Source organism: Haemaphysalis longicornis, unplaced genomic scaffold (assembly GCF_048455015.1).
Source record: "Haemaphysalis longicornis isolate Haplotype H1 unplaced genomic scaffold, Haemaphysalis longicornis Haplotype H1 scaffold_2, whole genome shotgun sequence".
NCBI classification, from domain to species: Eukaryota; Metazoa; Arthropoda; class Arachnida; order Ixodida; family Ixodidae; genus Haemaphysalis; species Haemaphysalis longicornis.
In genome coordinates this window covers 133239783-133258431 of record NW_027526295.1, presented here as the reverse complement: position 1 = coordinate 133258431, position 18649 = coordinate 133239783, and the positions used below count along the sequence as shown (strand labels likewise).

The following is an 18649-nucleotide window of genomic DNA, read 5'->3' as shown; positions in this document are numbered from 1 at the left end:
TCGCTCCCGAGGTCGTCGCCTGTATTGCGCCAAGTGATGTCAGCTCCGTTCTTGACAGAGGTAAGGTCGGGGGTAGTGTCCCTCTGCGTGGAGGAGAGGCCCGACCACGTAGGCTGTTTGGGGTCCGTAATTAGCATGTAACCAAGCTCCATAGAATCTTGCATGAGGTCTTTGCCTTTGGCAGAGGCTCTGTTATAGCCCCATGCCGGATGAGGGGCATTGAAGTCACCCCCACGACCAGGGCGTGTTGGCGCGCCTGGCTGCGGGCTGCTTTGAGCAAAGCTTTGAATTTTTGGCCATGGTCTTTGGGATTGCTGTAGACGTTGACTACGTAGAGTCCATGCGTACAGCGTTTTCCGGGAATTATCTCAAGGCAGGTGCCCTTATCTCGCACTTGCCCTTTCTGCCTTTGTGGAGCTGATGTTCTACAGCAGTCAGGCCCTTCCGCATGAAGGTACATACGCCCCGCCGGCCGGTCGTGTCGGCGTAGGTCTGGTATCCCGGTAGAGTCGGATCTAGCGTCACCGTTTCTAGTAGCATGATGATATCTGGCCGTTTCGCTGCATGTTGTATGTGTTGTTGAAGCGTGGCTTTCTTGTTGTTGTAGCTCTGGCAGTTACACTGCCATATCGTGAGCGCCGCTCCCTGTGTTATTGTACGGAGGGTGCGTTTTGGCATTGTGGGGTTTGAGCGGGTTGCTGCGCTTGCTCTTGAAGATACGGGTGGTTGGCGAATCGAGCTGGGAATACCGGGCTGCAGATTATGGGTTTCAGCGTCTGTTCAAGGAGGTCTACGCGTTCGCTTAATCGGTGTTGGGACGCCGCCAGCGCCGCAGTCATCTCTTCCAGGCGAGCAAACCGCTGTTCGGTCGTCGTGGTGAGCATGTGGATGGTCCCCGCGAGATTGTTGATTTTAGCGGTGAGCCTTTCTTCAAGACGTTCGATCTGCACGTCGCAGGTCACCTTGGTCGATTTACGCGCTCGATTCTTGGGTTCAGCAGGTGTCTTGTCGTCGTTGTCGGATTGGGCGACATCCATCTCGGGGTGGAGGTCGGGGGCGTGGTGGGACGATGCCGGCGTCGTAGGTTGGTTGATCTGCTGCTGCGTCTGTTGTGCAGGTGGCGTAGTAGGTTGTAGCATGGGTGCTGCCGCGTGAGTCGGCGTAGTCGATGAAGGCTTCATGAATTGCTGCTGCTGTTGTAGGTGGAGCTGCGACTGAAGGTTTCTCAGTTGCCTCTCCATGTCGCTGAGCTTCTTGGCAAGCAGATCGTTGGACGCTTGTAATTGGGCACAGCATTGGTTGTTTCGGTTGCTACCGGGTATACGGTCGCGAGGCGTCATCTTGCTCGATTTCTTCCAGCTGCCGTGTCCGCACAGCTCACCTTCTCGTGGGCGGTTTGATCACTTCCTGTGCGTGTGCGCCCGCGTATGGCGCTACTCGAGGCTCGCCGATGGGCGCGTCGCGATTGGTTGCGCGACGGCGTGCGGCTGTGACGTGAGCCGTGACGCGATGCGCTGCGCGAGGCATGACGCGATGTGTGACGTGAAGTGCTCTCGCGGCGTGACGTAATCGGGTCACCAGCTGTGGCCGCCAGCTGCGGAAAATTCCCGGGCGAGAGATCGCACGTGCGTTGCTGTGCTTCTGCCTTTCGGCGTTCCCATCGGCGTTTTCGTACGACGTACGGAATCTTGTAGCGGGATTTTCATGTTTTGTCACCAGTTTGGTGGCCCGCCCCGCACAATTTACACTTGGGTGTGCATGGATGGCTCTCTCGGGGGTTGGGTGTGCCGCATGCCAGGCACACCTTTGCCTTTGGCGTGGGGCAGACGTCACTGCGGTGGCCCACCGTGCCGCAACTTTTGCAAACTTCAATTTGCTTGCGATAGAGACTGCATTGATATAATGTGTAGCCGTGCACATATCGGGGGACTTTTTCGCTGGCAAAAGCGACGATGACTGTCTTGGAGGTACCGATGCGCTTTGCTCCCACCGCAAAGGGAGTTTATTAAGTAACAATCTGTTCGTGAATGTCGCGGTCATTATCCTTCCACGGGACGCCTTTGATCACTCCTTTCACTATACCTTGTGCGGCGGTTCCGTACGCACTGACAGCATACGTGATTCCCTGTATGACAATTTCTTGGATTTGGGCGTATTTCTCTGCGCGGGCCAAAAGCAACGCTGGAACCGCAAGCTCAGAAAGAGGGTGACCGCATTGAACAAGGCCATTGCGCAGCACTGCGCCTTGTTATGCCGGCAACAATGGCACGAAACCTGCAACCGCATTGACGGCCAGCTCCACCAAAGTAAGGCATGGTCGCTCATCCGCCACTTACTCGACGACACCAAGACCAAGTCGTATCAACAAGATCGTATGGCCAGGCTCATGCATAAGGCGGAAACCGAGCTAGGCAGGGACGAACTCATCAAGCGCATCAGCGATAAATATCTCCCTGACCACAACACCGAGACGCACCCGGCATACTCGGGAGCACCGAACGACCACCTCGATCGGGACATCACGAAGGAGGAAGTCGAACTCGCCGTCCGAGAGTTAAACACCCGATCAGCCGCGGGTCCCGACGGAATCTCCAACAAGGCCCTCCGAAACCTCGACGACGCGTCGCTGGAAGCCCTTACCCGATATTACAACAAGTGCTGGCGCAGCGGCAGGCTGCCCGATCAATGGAAAAAGGCCAAGACGCTGCTCATCCCCAAGCCGGGCAAACCTCCCCACATAGGGAATCTACGCCCCATCTCGCTACCTTCATGCGTGGGGAAGGTTCTCGAGCATGTCCTGGCGAACCGATGGCAGGAATACCTGGAGCAAACAGAACTCTATCCCAACACCATGATCGGCTTCCGGAGAGGCCTCAGCACACAAGACGCCATGCTGCAGCTCAAGCAAGAAATCCTGAAGCACGAGACCAAAGACAGCCGTGTCATTCTCGGTCTCGACCTTCAAAGCGCCTTCGATTGCGTCAAGCACTCGGCCATCCTAGCTCAGGTATCAAGACTTAACATGGGCCAGCGACGTTACGCCTACATCAAGGATTTCCTAACGAACAGACAAGTTGACCTTCACGCGGGCGAGATCGTCCTGCCCACGAAAGGCCTCGGTAGTGTGGGCACTCCCCAAGGCTCGGTGATCTCTCCGTTCCTGTTCAACATCGTGATGATCACCGTAGCAGAAGCAATATCCAGCGTGCCTACCGTCCATCACACCATTTACGCTGACGATATAACACTATGGACAACAGGCGGCCCCGATGCCGACATAGAACACCGGCTTCAACGCGCCATCTCAGCCATTGAAGACTGCCTTAGAGGAACGGGTCTCCAATGCTCGCCTTCGAAATCAGAACTCCTTGTCTACACCCCTCGCAAAGCGGGCAGACCGTTACTACACCCAAGAGTTTGCGATCATCTCGCCCTGTACACGAGACTGGCCAGCGCATTCCCGAAGTTTGGGAAATCAGCATACTCGGCATGCAGATTCACAGCAAGGGCGACAAGACAAACCTCATAAAGAAGCTTGCACTCAAAACAAAACAACAAGTACCCTACGCTTTCTACGCAGAGTCTCCACGGCCCTAGCCGGAATGCGGGAGGACGGCATGATGCGATTAGTACAATCTTTCGCCGTCAGCCACATTGCCTACACGGTGGCGCACCACACGTGGACCACAACCTAAAGGGACAAGATAGACGCCATGATACGCAGACTACAAACGGGCACTCCGACTACGCGAGTCCACAGACAACGAGTGCTTCTCCCACCTGGGGGTTCACAACCGCGTCGATGAAATCATCGAAGCACAACTCGCTGCCCAGCGCGAACGCCTCGCAACCACAAGAACGGGACGCCACATCCTGGAGATCCTCGGCTGTGGTCCCCAAGTCACGGGAAGGCACCTTTACAACCTCCCCGACACGATCCGAGCCAATATTCACGTCAGTCCTATCCCTAAGAATATGCACCCTGACCACAACCAAAAACGCCGTCAAGCCCGGGCCAAGTTCCTCGTGGAGCAATATGGGCACAACTTCCGCGCCCGCTACGTCGATGCGACCGAGTACGGCAACGGCCGATACGTGATGGTTGCGATCAACGCCTGCACGGGCCAAGCTACCCAAGCTGCCAGCGCATGCTGCAACAACGCCACTGCGGCCGCAGAGTTGGCCATCGCCCTCGCCATGACCGAACCGGACTGCGACACTATCCTCAGTGATTCTCAACAAGCCCACCGCAACTTCCCCAGAGGACGCATCAACCCCCAAGCCGCCCGCATTATAGAGCGAACAGAAATCTCGCCAGGCCTACGCAAGGAATTAAGATGCATCTCCGCCCATGCGGGAGATTGTTCACCGTATGCACCGAACCACAATGAGACGGCCCACAGGGAAGCGCGCACTCTCACCCACCGCGCCCCCACCGCAAGTGCCCGTCCGGAGTGGGAGTGGTGGACGGCGACTGAAGACTCACCGAGTGGATACGGAGAAATCCTCAAGAACATGAGGGATGCTCGCCAGCTATTCCCCTCACCCCACAAATCTCTAAGCAGTGAAGAAGCAGTGCACCTACGACGTCTCCAAACTGCGTCGGTGGTCACACCGGCGCTCCTGCATCACATGTACCCCGACGATTATCCCAGCGCACAGTGCGGCATCTGCAAACAAGATACGGCCAATCGCTGGCACATCCTATGGGACTGTGCAGCCATACAAGACGGCGTCAGCTTCACAGAATGCCCCGCAGATCTCCAAATCGCCATCGCCTCAACCAACAAGTCAGATCAAGAGTGGGCCATCCACCAGGTTCTCAAGGCACTCGAAAGGCACGGACTCCGCAATGGGGTCCCTGTCGAGTAGGGCTGCCCAAGAGGATGCAACGCACGGGCACGTTGAGGTCGGTCCGTCAACCTGGCTTTACCTACTGCAGGATTTACTCAATAAAGTCCTTTCCATCCCATCCATTACACATGATTACGCGTCGATGGGTTTTAGGAACTTTTTAGAATCGTAGCACCTCATCACTTGGTACGAGCACGTCATTACGGCAGCACTGCAGTCGAACGTCGTTTCAAAAGTAGTATGGGAGCAGTGACTAGTTCGTTGTATCCGATATTCGTTTTAACAGTAGGGGTAAAAATCGGTTTAAGAAAATCGGCAGTCTGGCTCGCGCGAAAACTCTAGATACGAAGCATTATTCGAGGGTTCTAACCCACGACATACGATGTAATCCTTACCTGCCTCCGTGTGGCATGTCAAACTAAATGGACAGATACATGAGAACGTGGCATTAACAAACTTGTTTTGACAAAACAGGCATACGTTGTTATTTATTTGAAGAAAGACGTGACGCGAAAAATGCCTGTGTTACTTTCGTATTTTCGGTATGATTTTTTTTAATTCTATAGCTTTCGAGTTTTGAGTCTTGCGCGAACCAAACATTTCTTCGTTACGTCTGTTATCACACACGGCTGCCGCGGTTCCGGCCAGCTTCGTTATGAAAATAGGCGCAGCTCGCACTAGTGGCACAAGGCTGGAGGACCAGCCTTGAGGAACAGGCTAGAGGAACAGCAGAGCTGGCGTTCTTTCACCCTCCGTCGGAGACCCGGCTGTAGCACGTCGCAAGAATTTCCATACTTGCCGGAGAATATTTTCCATGGCTGGGAACTAGTCCCGGATCATTTTGTCCGCCGGCTTCCAATTTCCCCCGAAGTGGACCGCGAGCACGCGCTGGAACCCGAGGCAACCGGCTTCGGTAACCCTGCGTTTATAGCGCGTACTCGACGCCTGTGCTCCCCACTTCAGGCGCGAACGTATGTGAACTGGTGAGGAGAACTGCACACGAGAGATCACGCCACAAACGCTGGGCAGAGCGTTCTCGAAGGTCGAGATGGCCGACGCCGGGGGGCGAATCTAAACTTTGCCGGGCGAGGAAAGCGCTGCCCTCTCCCCTCGGGGGAGTACGGAGCGGCGGGCGCCGCTTTGGCACGTGCTTTTTCCGCTGCGCGCGTGCTGCATTTTTCGCGCTACGAAGAGGGCTGGGTAATATTTTTTTTTACTTATGAAACCATACGCGTCAGCACGTGTCCAGCAAGTTCGGTTTAAACGTAGAGTAGTTACTGAGTTCATTTTTGTCGAAGTTTGTCTTGTCGTCTGCGCCTGCTTCCCGCCGCTCGACCGGCAGACTGCCCGACGATTTTAAGGGGGGAAACGCGTTGTTCGGCGGTCGTCGGTTGCTCTTTTCTTCTGCAAGGCGACAGCTGTTCAGCTTGTCACAGCGTACTTTTCTCTTGTTTGTTACTCCCTTCGCGTGCTCGCGCTTCGGACATCCGGACTTTCTGGACTGCAGAAACACTGAGGCTTGCAAGAAATGCAAGATAAACGTGATTATGGTTAATAGGTTATTTCTTACTCTTGAAACAATCAGCTGCATCTTATAAAAACGCATTAGAAAGGCCCACGCTAATTATGGGGTGCGCTGACCGCGCCGCATTTTCGTTTTACTTGTCCTTGAAGAAATTTTTGTTCGCACTATTTGTCACCCGCTTGGAGTACAAGTATGGGTTAGCGTGACAGTTCGCGGAAACAACAGAACAGCTTGTGGCGTATAACTTTTAATTACTATAATATACAGAATTTGGTGTATACCTCTTTTAATTACCAGTATTTCTAAATGTGGGAAAAAACGAACAACGCAGCAATCCCGTCCAGAACACAAGTCACAATGACAAGATGGACAAGAGCTACTACAGCCAGGTAAATCGGTAGAAAATATTTTTTTTTCACCCATGAGAAATATCAACCTATTGTGTTATATATTGACGATATCGAACGGCACGAGCTAAACAACTCCAAAGTTCATTTATTATAGCGGAAAACAATCATCGGCAGCATGCATTAAAAAAAGTGCAGAGGGGAGGACTCTTTAGAACACTGGTTCGCATTTTCAAAGCCGGGTAATGTAAACTGAAAGCACACAGATACAAACAAAAATGTGTCAACTTATTTCACCTTTCGAAACGCAGTGATCCATGCTTACCGTCGATCCTTTTGGTGCGCTTTCGTGGGGAATATGGAGAATTTAACGAATGGATCCCCTCCTTTCGCCTTGTTACGGTCGTGGCAGCTGACCATGCAACAATATGGGGGTTTGCTTCGCTTCCAGTTTGATATTTTCGTTTCGGGCTAGTGAGGAGTGTTCCCGCCGCTCTTTGTACGTGCTGGCTTAAGTGGCTCGCGCAGCCGGTGGTCGCTTTGTTCGCATTCGTGAGTAGGAGGCTGGATGCCTCAGGCGGTGCGGCAGACAGCGCGAGCTGCGCGTGCACTTGCCAGACGCGGAAAAGCGGGCAAGGGGGCTTCTGCTTAGGGCGCTGAAAAGCCGTTCACCAGACACAGTCGTTTCGCGATGACTGCGGTGGTTAGACCAGCCAAGGGTCGCCCACAAGAGCACTCTTTATCCCGTGAAACCGCCGGGGCGCTCCGCCGTTCGACTGGCGCGTAGCAGACGACGCGTCTCTAGCAGACAAGACAAGCACCGGCAAAAATGGACCCAGTAGCTACTCTACGTGTAAACCGAACTTGCTGGACACGTGCTTATGTGTATGCTTTCATAAGTCGAAAGAAAATTTTCGAAAGAAAAAAACCCTAGCGCGATAAATGCAGCAGGCGCGCAGCGAAAAAAGCACGTGCCGAAGCGGCGGCCCGCCCATGGCGTACTCCCCCGGAGGGGAGAGTGCAGCGCCACCCGGCAATCGTTCCGGAGCCTATGAGGAAAACGCACACGTGCACCCGCTATTTTAAGTGCGAATGCACTTTATAAGCGACCCCAAACCTTCCACCCCCGGCGTCGGCGGCGGCGGCGTCGGCGTCCGCAGTGCTCCTCTATAAAGAAACAGCATCCGGCGCCAGGTTTCGATCCGCGGAATTTGCGGCCGCAGCGCGACGCTCTACCGACCAAGCCACGGACGCGACGTGATATCAGCGTTAGTGACGTGCCTTATATCTTTAACGCATTCAAACTACGTCGTCAGCGGCGTGCGTTGGCGACTCAGCGGCGTTATAGCGGCTTGATAACTGCGTGGTGTACACGTGATACTACAAACCCGATGGAAGAGATGGAAGAGAAGGCGGCGAGGCGGTGGGCTGCGGGGGCCGAGCGCAAGCGCCGCAAGCGAGCCGACAACCGTGCATTCGCACTTTCACATTCTCCCCCTCGGGGAAATGCGGGGGAATTTTTTTTTCTATTTTTTAACAGCGGAGCTGCTGTGGCTGGCCGTAATGTGTGGCGCGTAGAGCCTTAAAAAAGGGCCCATCTCCCCGCGAGGGGGACTCGAGTAAATGCGTCGCATAGGGGGTGGGTGTATTGCGTTAACGTTTAGTGTTTGGGTAGTTTGTGGTAGTAAATGCGTTGTATCAGCAGCTTCTTGACGTAGTTTGAATGAGTCAAGGATATAAGGCGCGTTCGTAGCCTTCCATTCTGTGTCGGCTTTGTGGTGCAGTGGGTAGAGCACCATGTACCTTGCGTTCCGCCCGCAGAGTCGTGGGATCAAAACCAGGCGCTGGTGAGTATTATTCTTTTTATATAGTGTAGGGGGAGGGGTGCGGACCTGTTGTTGAGAGCGAGGAGGATAGCGTGATGCGGGAGAGGAGGAGTGGGGGAGAGGGCGCACCTGGAACGGCTGTTGCAGATGCCGAGGCACGCCAACGCCGACAACGCTGGGTGACATCGTGAGTTAAAGAAATGCTCTGCATTTAAAATACCAAGGAAATGTGGAAATGTAGGACTCTCGTGAGCGCGTGCCTCGCGGAGCGCCGAACGTCCCCGGTACACCCCGTGGCTTTCGCAAAAAAAAATGATAATAAATAAATTAATTAATTAATGAAAGCTAAAACCTTGAGAGCGAGAAAATGCTGAGCGCTCGTGAGCGCGTCACTCGATGCATATGACGATGACTACAACTAGCACAGTGCAAAGCGACGACGTAGCATGTCAATAAACAATTTCAAACTTCTACAATTGCGTGACGATGTGTCCTTAGTGCTCACGTAGAAAGAAATCCTGCAGCTTCGCTACGTTTCAAGCCTTGCGCAACTTATTGCAAGCTACCCCAGATTTTTTTCTCGATACGCTGGACGGCAGAACTAAAAGCTTAAAAAGTTCTGCTGTTAAAAGAATAAATGCCACTCGGGAGTGTATCTGCGCATTTGCTTTTTCCTCACGATGCTTATGATGAATAGCAAACACCGCAATAAAAAAATGAAGCGCGACCAACCAAAGTTCGTATTTGTATTCAGTTTGCGCAAGAATGGTGTTCCGAATCTGTCCGATTAACTGAGTACTGACGAGCCCTGCCACATGCAAACAATAACTCCAATTTTTCGGTGGTACTATGATGGCTTTTGTTTTTACTGCACTGGATATTATCCAACTACCTTTTTTCAATCTACTTCAAGGGCTTTACACTGAAGCAAAGCTAACTCACTGGCGCCGTTCAACACGGAGCAGTAGCAGACGACTTCAGGAAGAGCGATCTCAACGCGACCGCAGCGACACTGCTGCGTGGGCGACAGGATGGGGCCGCTCCGCCGCCGTTGCGAGTGCGCGCTCTTTCCCAACTGAGTAAATATAAAAACGTTGGGCCGTGCGCTGTATATCATACGCACAAACACCCTTGTAGCGAACCACGCGTCACGACTCTGCCGCGCTCCCTCACTGCGCAGGCGGGCGCGTTGCTCACGCCCCCTACCCCCTTTCCCCTTACAGTACGCACCATCTTTTGTCCTACAGGATGGATAGTTGGGCGAATTGGACTTAATACACTGTGAAAAATGAAGGCGCGCCAAAAGACCGCTACGCAGAATAATAAATACACAGGACGACGCTTTCTCCGCGTACTATCGTTCCTTTTCTCGAATTTGCTCCAGCTTGCTCAGAGCATGCGGGCAGGCTTCATACACGCACTAGCTCCGTGATGCAGTGCAAAACAACACCAATAGAGAACCAAAACTCAAATTTATGCTTCCTCCTCTGATGCAGGCAGTCTAAGCACAACAAGGAAATGAACACAATAAGACTGCTTGCACACCACTTACTACAGAACATACAGCGAGGAGAGGCATGGAGCGTGTCCTTACCCCTAGTGAGTCGTTGGTGAAGCCGAGGGCGACGTACCGGCCGGCCATGGACGCCTTGCCCCCGATGGTCGTCTCCATCGTCTCATTGTCGGCGCTTAGCTTGTAGGTGATCGACAAGTCGCAGCGGCTGGCCCACTCGCATTTGCTCTTCGTGCTCGACAACGTCACGCAGCTCTTCGTGCTACCGCAACCCTCCTTGGACGGCGCTGCGGGGACATTGGGCATATTTATATATGCATCATCCGCGGTTTGTTTCTCCGCAGACACTGACGAGAAGATACAAGAAGGGAGCTACAGGCTTGACGTTAACGCTTAAAGTTAGGTTAGTTGTTTTTTGCTTAAATGCACATTGCTACTGGAAACAATCCACGGACGGAGAAAGATGAACACAAGATGAGCGCTAGGTCCTGTGTTCAATTCCTAAGAAGTCCTACTGGGCTCATGACGTAGCCATCACAACGACTGCACAATTCGCTGATTAGGAGCCCAACGGCTTTTAAAACACGCACAGTATGTATATGTAGCCAAAGAAAGAGCCCTTCCCGACCTTGGTCCGAACGACAAGGGCTACCGCACATTTTCTCCATAAATACAAAAACACACATGCAGCGTATACGAAAAACCAAGAAGGATAACCACATTGATATTCGTTTAAACAATGGTCCAGCAGATCTGACCGTCCTTAAATCGCAGATCCTGCTCCCCGCTCCTCACATGTGAGAGAGAAGTAATAGCGCTAGCGCGCTCCCGCCCTGTGTTGAGAAGCATGGACAGATAAGAAGATGCAGCAGCGTACAGTGATACGGCGTGGACCCTTGTGATGAGAGGACTCTTAAAGACGCATAGCTGGTAACGTAAGCACCGGCGTTCGCGAGGGACAAACTGCGTATGCAATAGGTGCGGCCAGATAATCTCGCCAACACATGCTCGGTCTAATCACACTGCCGCCTACAACAATTTTCATTCCCAGCAGCTTCGGTCACCGGGGGGCCGCACACCGGCACGTAGTTCCGAACCCTTCTCAGTGCCTCCACGGCGAGCTGCATCGAACGACACACCTTGCATCTATCTTGAGGCACGGTGGGTGCCGAGAAACGTGCAATTTTCAAGCTCAGCCTCTGCATGACTCCACAGTTGCGTCAATAATTACTCGTTACAAAACGATGAAATTGGGACGTAGAACTCCGAAGCTGTTAAAACAGGCCTGACTGGCTCACTGTAGCTGAAGGCGACGGATAGATTTCAGGCAACGTAAGGATCTTTCGTGCGCCGAAAATTAAGCACACTCGCGTTATTGTATTTCGCTTTCGTTACGAAAACTGCCTTTTGTGTAGACAAATCATACTTGTAACCCCGTCAACGCGTCAAGCACTGGGCTACCACGGACGGGTAATTATCACAAATTCCATGCCGACGAAGTTCACAGCACCGACATGAGCTGCTTTCACGGCGAAACTGGGCTGCTAATAAAGTTTGAAGTTAGTCATATCTGCAATTCACACGTGAGAAGTGAAAAAGGTTCCTTACGGAATCCCTCCACCTGAAAGCCGCTCGCGACCGTGATGTTGTACCAGTACTCGTTGTTCCCCACGAATGTGCCCCTGGGAGAAAGCACCACGTCGTTAGCCGACAACACCGGTTCAGATCAATGTCATTTTTCAGGGGTGTAGGAACCTTAACATATAAAAAGTTGGCGATAAGCATATTGTGAATACTACGAAACGGTGAAATTATTAGACGGCTTGAAAGTTCAGCTTGAACGAAAAACAAGGGACTGAGGGAGGAAACACATATATCAACTGAGTTTACTAACAAAAAGGGGGAACATATATACAAGAAACATTGCACAACAATGGCACAGCGCGACACTCTTTTTCCCGAGATTAGTTAACAGGATAATAGCTAAGCAGGTCCAGTTTTTTCTCTGTCAGAGCTACGGAAGCTGTGCTGACGCACGTGTCAGCTTTCTTGCTGATGGCCACTGCTTCGACGACCTCACGTGCGAGATGATTGCGTTTCTCGCGAAGCACGTCGATCTCCTTTATGCGCGCGGTGCATTTCGGGCCAGTGCGGCACCGGAATGATTGGTGGCCGGATGAAGTTGCCTTGAATCAAGACGTGCCGGACGTCTACAAGTGTAAGTTAAGGGACAAAAATAAACAGGGCCTATGTGCTGAATACGCCAACTGAGAAGGGTGCATAAAAACAACATTGCTAGGACAGTAGCTTGGTAGAGCTAATATTCAAAAATAATTAATTTAAAGACGCGAACATATTCAATAGTAATTGTGCTGACATACACAGCGCGACACTAAAGTTTTCGGTGATTATTTGCCACAGCCTAAAGCACTGTGCGGAAAGGGACTTTTCTGTACTCGGCCTCCCATTTCTTCCTTAAGCATGGGTACCGGACGACGGCCAGCTTGACACAGTATCAGTCTGGGTTGAAGGTTCGACGGCAACACAGCCGGCTGCGGCCGATATGTGGAAGTGAAAGGGCAAGGGCGCCGCTTTGGCTGAGTGCCGTCATGGCAGAGCATGAACACTAAAAAAACGCATACAAACGTACTTCACTGTTTTTCACACCTGTGGGGATGCAGTTTTGAAATATCAGGCGTTCTTGACACCCGATATCACGCAAAGATTATGCTTACCGAACCACAAATTGTGGGACCCAGTGCTTCGTACCGATGACGTACTTACTGATCAACCAACCACTCACCAGAACAACCGAAGTGAGTGAGTGAGTGAGTGAGTGAGTGAGTGAGTGAGTGAGTGAGTGAGTGAGTGAGTGAGTGAGTGAGTGAGTGAGTGAGTGAGTGAGTGAGTGAGTGAGTGAGTGAGTGAGTGAGTGAGTGAGTGAGTGAGTGAGTGAGCGAGCGAATGAGTGAGTGATGAGTGAGTGAGTGAGTGAGTGAGTGAGTGAGTGAGTGAGTGAGTGAGTGAGTGAGTGAGTGAGTGAGTGAGTGAAGATGAGTGAGTCAGGAAGTGAGAGTGAGTCTTAAGTGAGAGTGAGTGGTGATGAGTCAGTCAGGAAGTAAGAGTCAGTATGTGAATAAGTGAGAGTGAGTGAGTGAAGATGCGTGAGTCAGGAAGTGAGAGTGAGTATGTGAGTAAGTGATAGTGTGTGAGTGAGTGAGTGAGTGAGTGAGTGAGTGAGTGAGTGATAGTGAGTGAGAGTGATGACGAGTGAAGAATTCAGAGTTATCAATTAACTTGTCAATCAAAACCAGTTCGACAGCTCATGATACAGCCTTTTGATCAATATTGATAGGCTGAGTAGTATATACGCAGGAGTGGTAATATACATGCTGGCATTTGCTGTGCGTAGCCCACAGCACGCTGATGGCTCAACGGAACGTGAGGTTGTCAGGCAGCAAGGCAAGTGTGCGACAGCTACATCTCCCGTTTATTCCTTGCAGAGGTAAAACTTGCTGCATTCCAGTGTTTCAAAGTGACGAGTAGCGTCACGATTGATGCAAAAATCGGGGGGGGGGGGGGGGGGGGGAAACAGGCAGAGCTTCGCTCTGATGCGATAACTAAGGGGCTATGAAGCTATTGCTGGTGTCTTCCAACCGATTGCATAGAGTGTTGCTTTTGGTTTGCTGTTCTCGTTCACCATGCCTAGCTTTGGCTTTATGCCAAATAAGGCCCGCGGAGGGCTCGCCCAGAGCCCATATCTTGCGGGCTACAGAAAAGCAAACCTAATGGCTTCACCATCACCACGTGCGCGCTTTGGCCTATATGTGGTGATTGTGGGTGCGATAGTAATCGTCACGTAATATTGAATGGCAAAAAACACAACCGCAACGTCTGCTGTATTCGTCAGGGTAAAGAGAAAATTATAAACAAGATAAGAACATTGCCATGAAGAATCATCCAGTACGCAGTAGCTCAGAAATGAACGACCAATAATGCCGGTTACACACCGGCAAAGCTAAATTCTGGGCAATGTAGCGAATGCAACGTTGAACCCAGAAAGTTGATGCACGATTTCAGAAACTTCGGTCGCAGAAGATAAGATAAGGAAGGCGGAAAGGACGAGCGGGAAGACAAATAATCTGGTATTTCCTTCTTTCTTGTTAAAGAGAACCTGAAGTCAACCCGCAAGTTGGTTTCAAACGAAAGGCTGATCTTCCCTTCGCCATTCTAGCGTTGATTCCGTGTCGAAAGATGTCTACATTGCTCAGAAATCGTGAATAAAACGCTGTTCAAATGTGACGCAAACAGCGACTGCAGTCGCTGCTTGAGTCACGATAAGCCGGAAGCAAGCGAGGTAGTGGTGATGTATAGCGGTATAGAAGCAACCACGTACCAAGCGGTTCCGTCAGTTTCGGTTAATATCATCATTTGGTTAGTTTTGGGGCAGTGTCAGTTTCGGTGCTTTCCAGAACTCCCACGTCCTTTGCAGCTGCGGATCGCTAAGCAAAATGTTCCTTGATTGGACCCGTGATCGATATTGACGCTTTGTTGAAGAAAAAAGTGTTGTAGGCGCTACTCGCCCAGGCTTGGACGAGTAGCGCCATCCAGCGGCAGCCAGGAAAGACGTTGCACTTGCCAGACGTTTTCCCCACTAACGGTGCAAGTTTCGTTGTAGCACCAGGGGCGGCGGCACCTGTCTTCACGTCTTCGCTATTTTCTACAGCACTTTAAATAAACCTTTACGACTAAGAGCGGTATATTCTTGTTCTCGGTGAAGTAATCCATCGATCTAGAGCAACTTGTATTTTTATTTTAGTGTCGCTTTAATAACAAGGCCCCATTAAGCATTTCTGCCTTGACAAACAAAACATTTTTTGGCAACATGTCCCAACTCCTGGAGTTACTTATACAAATGACATAATAATTCTGAAAAAGGAAACGCGACACTACCACGCACGAGAACCTCAGCGAACAACTTTCCAGAAACGGGAAACACCGCACTAGGGATTCATTTTGCGGTGTATGTTGAGTAATGAAGCTATTACTGCTTCAGTAGGAGCGGCCTCTGGGATGAATACGTATACTGTGAATGATTCAAGCGCTTGTCGGTCGTTGGGTCAACGTCCGTTTATTCGTTTGCTTTTCTGCAATAAACTGCCGCTTTATTTCTCAACGAAGAACAAAGAGATGCACGAAAAAGTTATTCACCTGCGCCCCTTTCAATCTTTCAGCTCTCAGAGGAGCAATAACGTTGCCTTGGGGAAATGGCGGCTGGATTTTGAAGCCCTGATTCTCTGAGACGGCTCAACTTGCCATAAGTTACGAGTCTGAGCAAGGAAAGTTTGTGGGGCCATACAGTAAACACATTTTTGCTTTATCGGAGTGTCCGTTTTCAGCTCTGAACTCTTTCTTTTGCCTCTTGACCCGCAGTACCGCCAGGCAAAAACGAACGACGTTATGTCGCAGCAGGAAAAAAAAAAGAGAACGGGCACACTAAAATTACCCGCCAAGGTTTTGATGCCTAGTTAGGAAAGAAGCGTTACCACAATAAAACTGTCTGGAGGTTTATAGGCGTAAAATTCCCCCGCATTTCCCCGAGGGGGAGAATGTGGAAGTGCGAATGCACGGTTGTCGGCCCGCTTGCGGCGCTTTCGCTCGGCCCCCGCAGCCCACCGCCTCGCCGCCTTCTCTTCCATCTCTTCCATCGGGTTTGTAGTATCACGTGTACACCACGCAGTTATCAAGCCGCTATAACGCCGCTGAGTCGCCAACGCACGCCGCTGACGACGTAGTTTGAATGCGTTAAAGATATAAGGCGCGTCACTAACACTGATATCACCGTCGCGTCCGTGGCTTGGTCGGTAGAGCGTCGCGCTGCGGCCGCGAAGTCCTCGGATCGAAACCTGGCGCGGGATGCTGTTTCTTTTTTAAATATAGAGGAGCACTGCGGACGCCGACGCCGCCGCCGCCGCCGCCGCCGGCGGTGGATGGTTTGGGGTCGCTTATAAAATGCATTCGCACTTAAAAAACGCTATCTCTTGTTTCAAGTGTTTAAAATTCGATTACCCGATCCCGGTTCAGCGGTGTGCTCGACTCCGTTGCTTCCTGCTAATCGACACTGCTCTTTGTGCCGTCTTCGACGAACAGACAATCTCTGCACAAAATAGTATTTATTGCTTCTGTAACTCACTGGAATTCGTTTGTGTTATGGTGAATAAGTGCTAGAGTTGATTTTGTGCCTCCCACTTCAAAAATCCCTTGTCGTTACCTCTCTCCTTTTTTCCTCTCCCCCTAGTGTGTGCTTTGTGCAACTTATACAACAATTGTGCTATATCTTGTTGTGATAGATCAGACGTTTTAGTTTCGAAATTACACCATATTGGTCAATTGAAAAATTTCCTTCCGTAGTATTACTGGTTCCAGTTGATTTCATCATTGTCGCTTTATTTCTATGTCGTGTTTCCTTTCTTTTCCGGAGTGGACTAGAACAAAGGCTTCAGATATTTCTGATTTCTCTATAAAAGTTGATTGATTGATTGATTGATTGATTGATTGATTGATTGATTGATTGATTGATTGATTGATTGATTGATTGGTGGATTGATTGATAGTAATTGCCGGTTTCCTGAATATTTTCCTGAGTGCACTAGAACAAAGCTTTCGGACGTTTCTGATATCTTCATACAGGTTGATTGATTGATTGATTGATTGTAATTCGAGGTTTTCTGAACCTTTTATATCAACCTAAATTAGGCTAATTTAGTTCGTTGCCGCTCCACAGCTGGACCTCCGGACGTGTTAAAGAAGACCTTTGCTCGTTCTTCAAAACCATACAAGGATAACCCTAAGTAGCCCTGGTCATGAGGAGCACTGACTGGATCCCCCTGACAGCCGTGACTGCTTGACAACTAGGCTTGGTGCAGACGCTGATTATCCCTATACGCAAAACTACTTCAGCGCGGGGTGCCCTCACAAGGTTGCCTTTAGCGCACATTAGTAACGATAACTTCAAGTCTTGTGGCTCCTCTTCGAAATCTGAGTGTAGTCAAGAATGTGCTCTTGTCACTTTTCATTCTGGGTAATTCTGACATGTACAGATATAAATACATTACATCTTGTGTTTACATCAACATGCGCATCTGCAAGTGTAATCACGGGCTCGCTCACTACGTCAGAACAAGGGCAATGATCCGTCCGGGTGCGCACCAAAAATATCCCTTTTGGGCCTTGGTCACGTTCGTGTCTGAAATTCCACCGAATACATTTAGAAAGCCGACCCTGTGCCCGAGTCGACACCTGAAAGATAACCGACAGCGCAATAGCGTGCGCCGCTTTCAAAAGCTGCAAGGTCTCTGTGGCTTTCCTTTACGAGAACTGTTCAAAAAGGAGGCGTCACCATTGGCAACGGACAATCACACGGTGATGCCAAGATGCGCTGCGTGTTTGGAATACCATTGTCGAGGTCAGAAAGATAAGGGCAGGGAAGATGGATTTCGTTTTATCTAAATAGCGCTTTTCCGCGTGCCCCGCGACTACTGTAACTGTCGGCTTTGCTTTGACGTGTTTCCCCCGTTTGCTGTTAGTGTCATTATCTCTATCGCTCTGTTTTAAATGTAGAGCATTTCTTTAACACACGATGTCACCTGTTCTTGGCGTCCGTAGTTGTCCGCATCGCTCGCCTGGACATGCCCGGCTCAGACGTTTCGCTATCGGCGCGATCAATATTCGATAGCGCGCCCAGGCACGTTTCAAGGACACTCTCTCCCCTCTCTCGGACTCAACGTGCGCCGAGGCTGACAATTTTACTGCTGACGAGCGCTCTCTCGTTAGCAGTTGCCACAAGTGCAACAACATTAACGTAACGCAAACTACTTAACGTCGTGCGCCCCCGGAAATGCTCTGCATTTGATCGTGCCCCTCGCGAGGGGGATGTTTCACTGCGTCGCCATGCGAACAGTTTGCCACTTTAAAGTGCTGGTGTAGCGTGTCACATTTACGTTTCCTTGTACTGCAAACGCTGCGAGCACTGCGTAGCCTCATGGAAATCAAGCATAGCTAGTTCTGCGTCTTTAAGATAAGCGCTTTAGAAACGCCCCGGAATTTCATGATTACGGCAGTACTTCTCGAGTTACATAATTAGTTATAAATAAATGAATAAATAATTAAATAAATAAACAAATAAATATCATTAACATAAAATTACTGCCCGCTACTTTTTTCATCGGTCTCGACTATCGGCAACTCCGGGGAAACAGAAAAGAGACACAGATGTGTTGGTTGCGTTGGGGGAGTCGTATGTGAGACGCCATTGGCATGACCGTGAGTAAGGGCAGTTCCCTTGGATTTTCCAGAAAATATTCGGCGTGTAGTTGTATCTTGTTTGTCCAAGAGTTTACATACGTAGAGCTTCTTTAAAACAAATCACCATTCACAGCAGAGCCCACTGTTCAATCCGGAAGATATTTTATTATATTTTTCTCCGAGAAGGTAAAGCTAGTTCTAAGCTGCATCGTTAAACAGCGACGTTCACTGGATGTCACGGGGCGGACCATAGTGCCGGTTAACAACCAGAGCATTCGTG

General features: G+C 50.6%; 1 protein-coding gene across 1 annotated transcript in view; it reads right to left on the bottom strand.

Moving 5' to 3' along the window:
* Positions 1-18649, bottom strand: part of LOC144168296 (uncharacterized) — a 99548-nt gene that overhangs the window by 11595 nt on the left and 69304 nt on the right. Inside the window, exons 3-4 of the mRNA XM_077697308.1 lie at positions 11674-11747; positions 10147-10352 (exon numbers count right to left, since the gene is read on the bottom strand). Of these exons, the coding sequence (XP_077553434.1) occupies positions 10147-10352; positions 11674-11747 (280 nt within the window). The remainder of the gene's footprint in view (positions 1-10146; positions 10353-11673; positions 11748-18649) is intronic.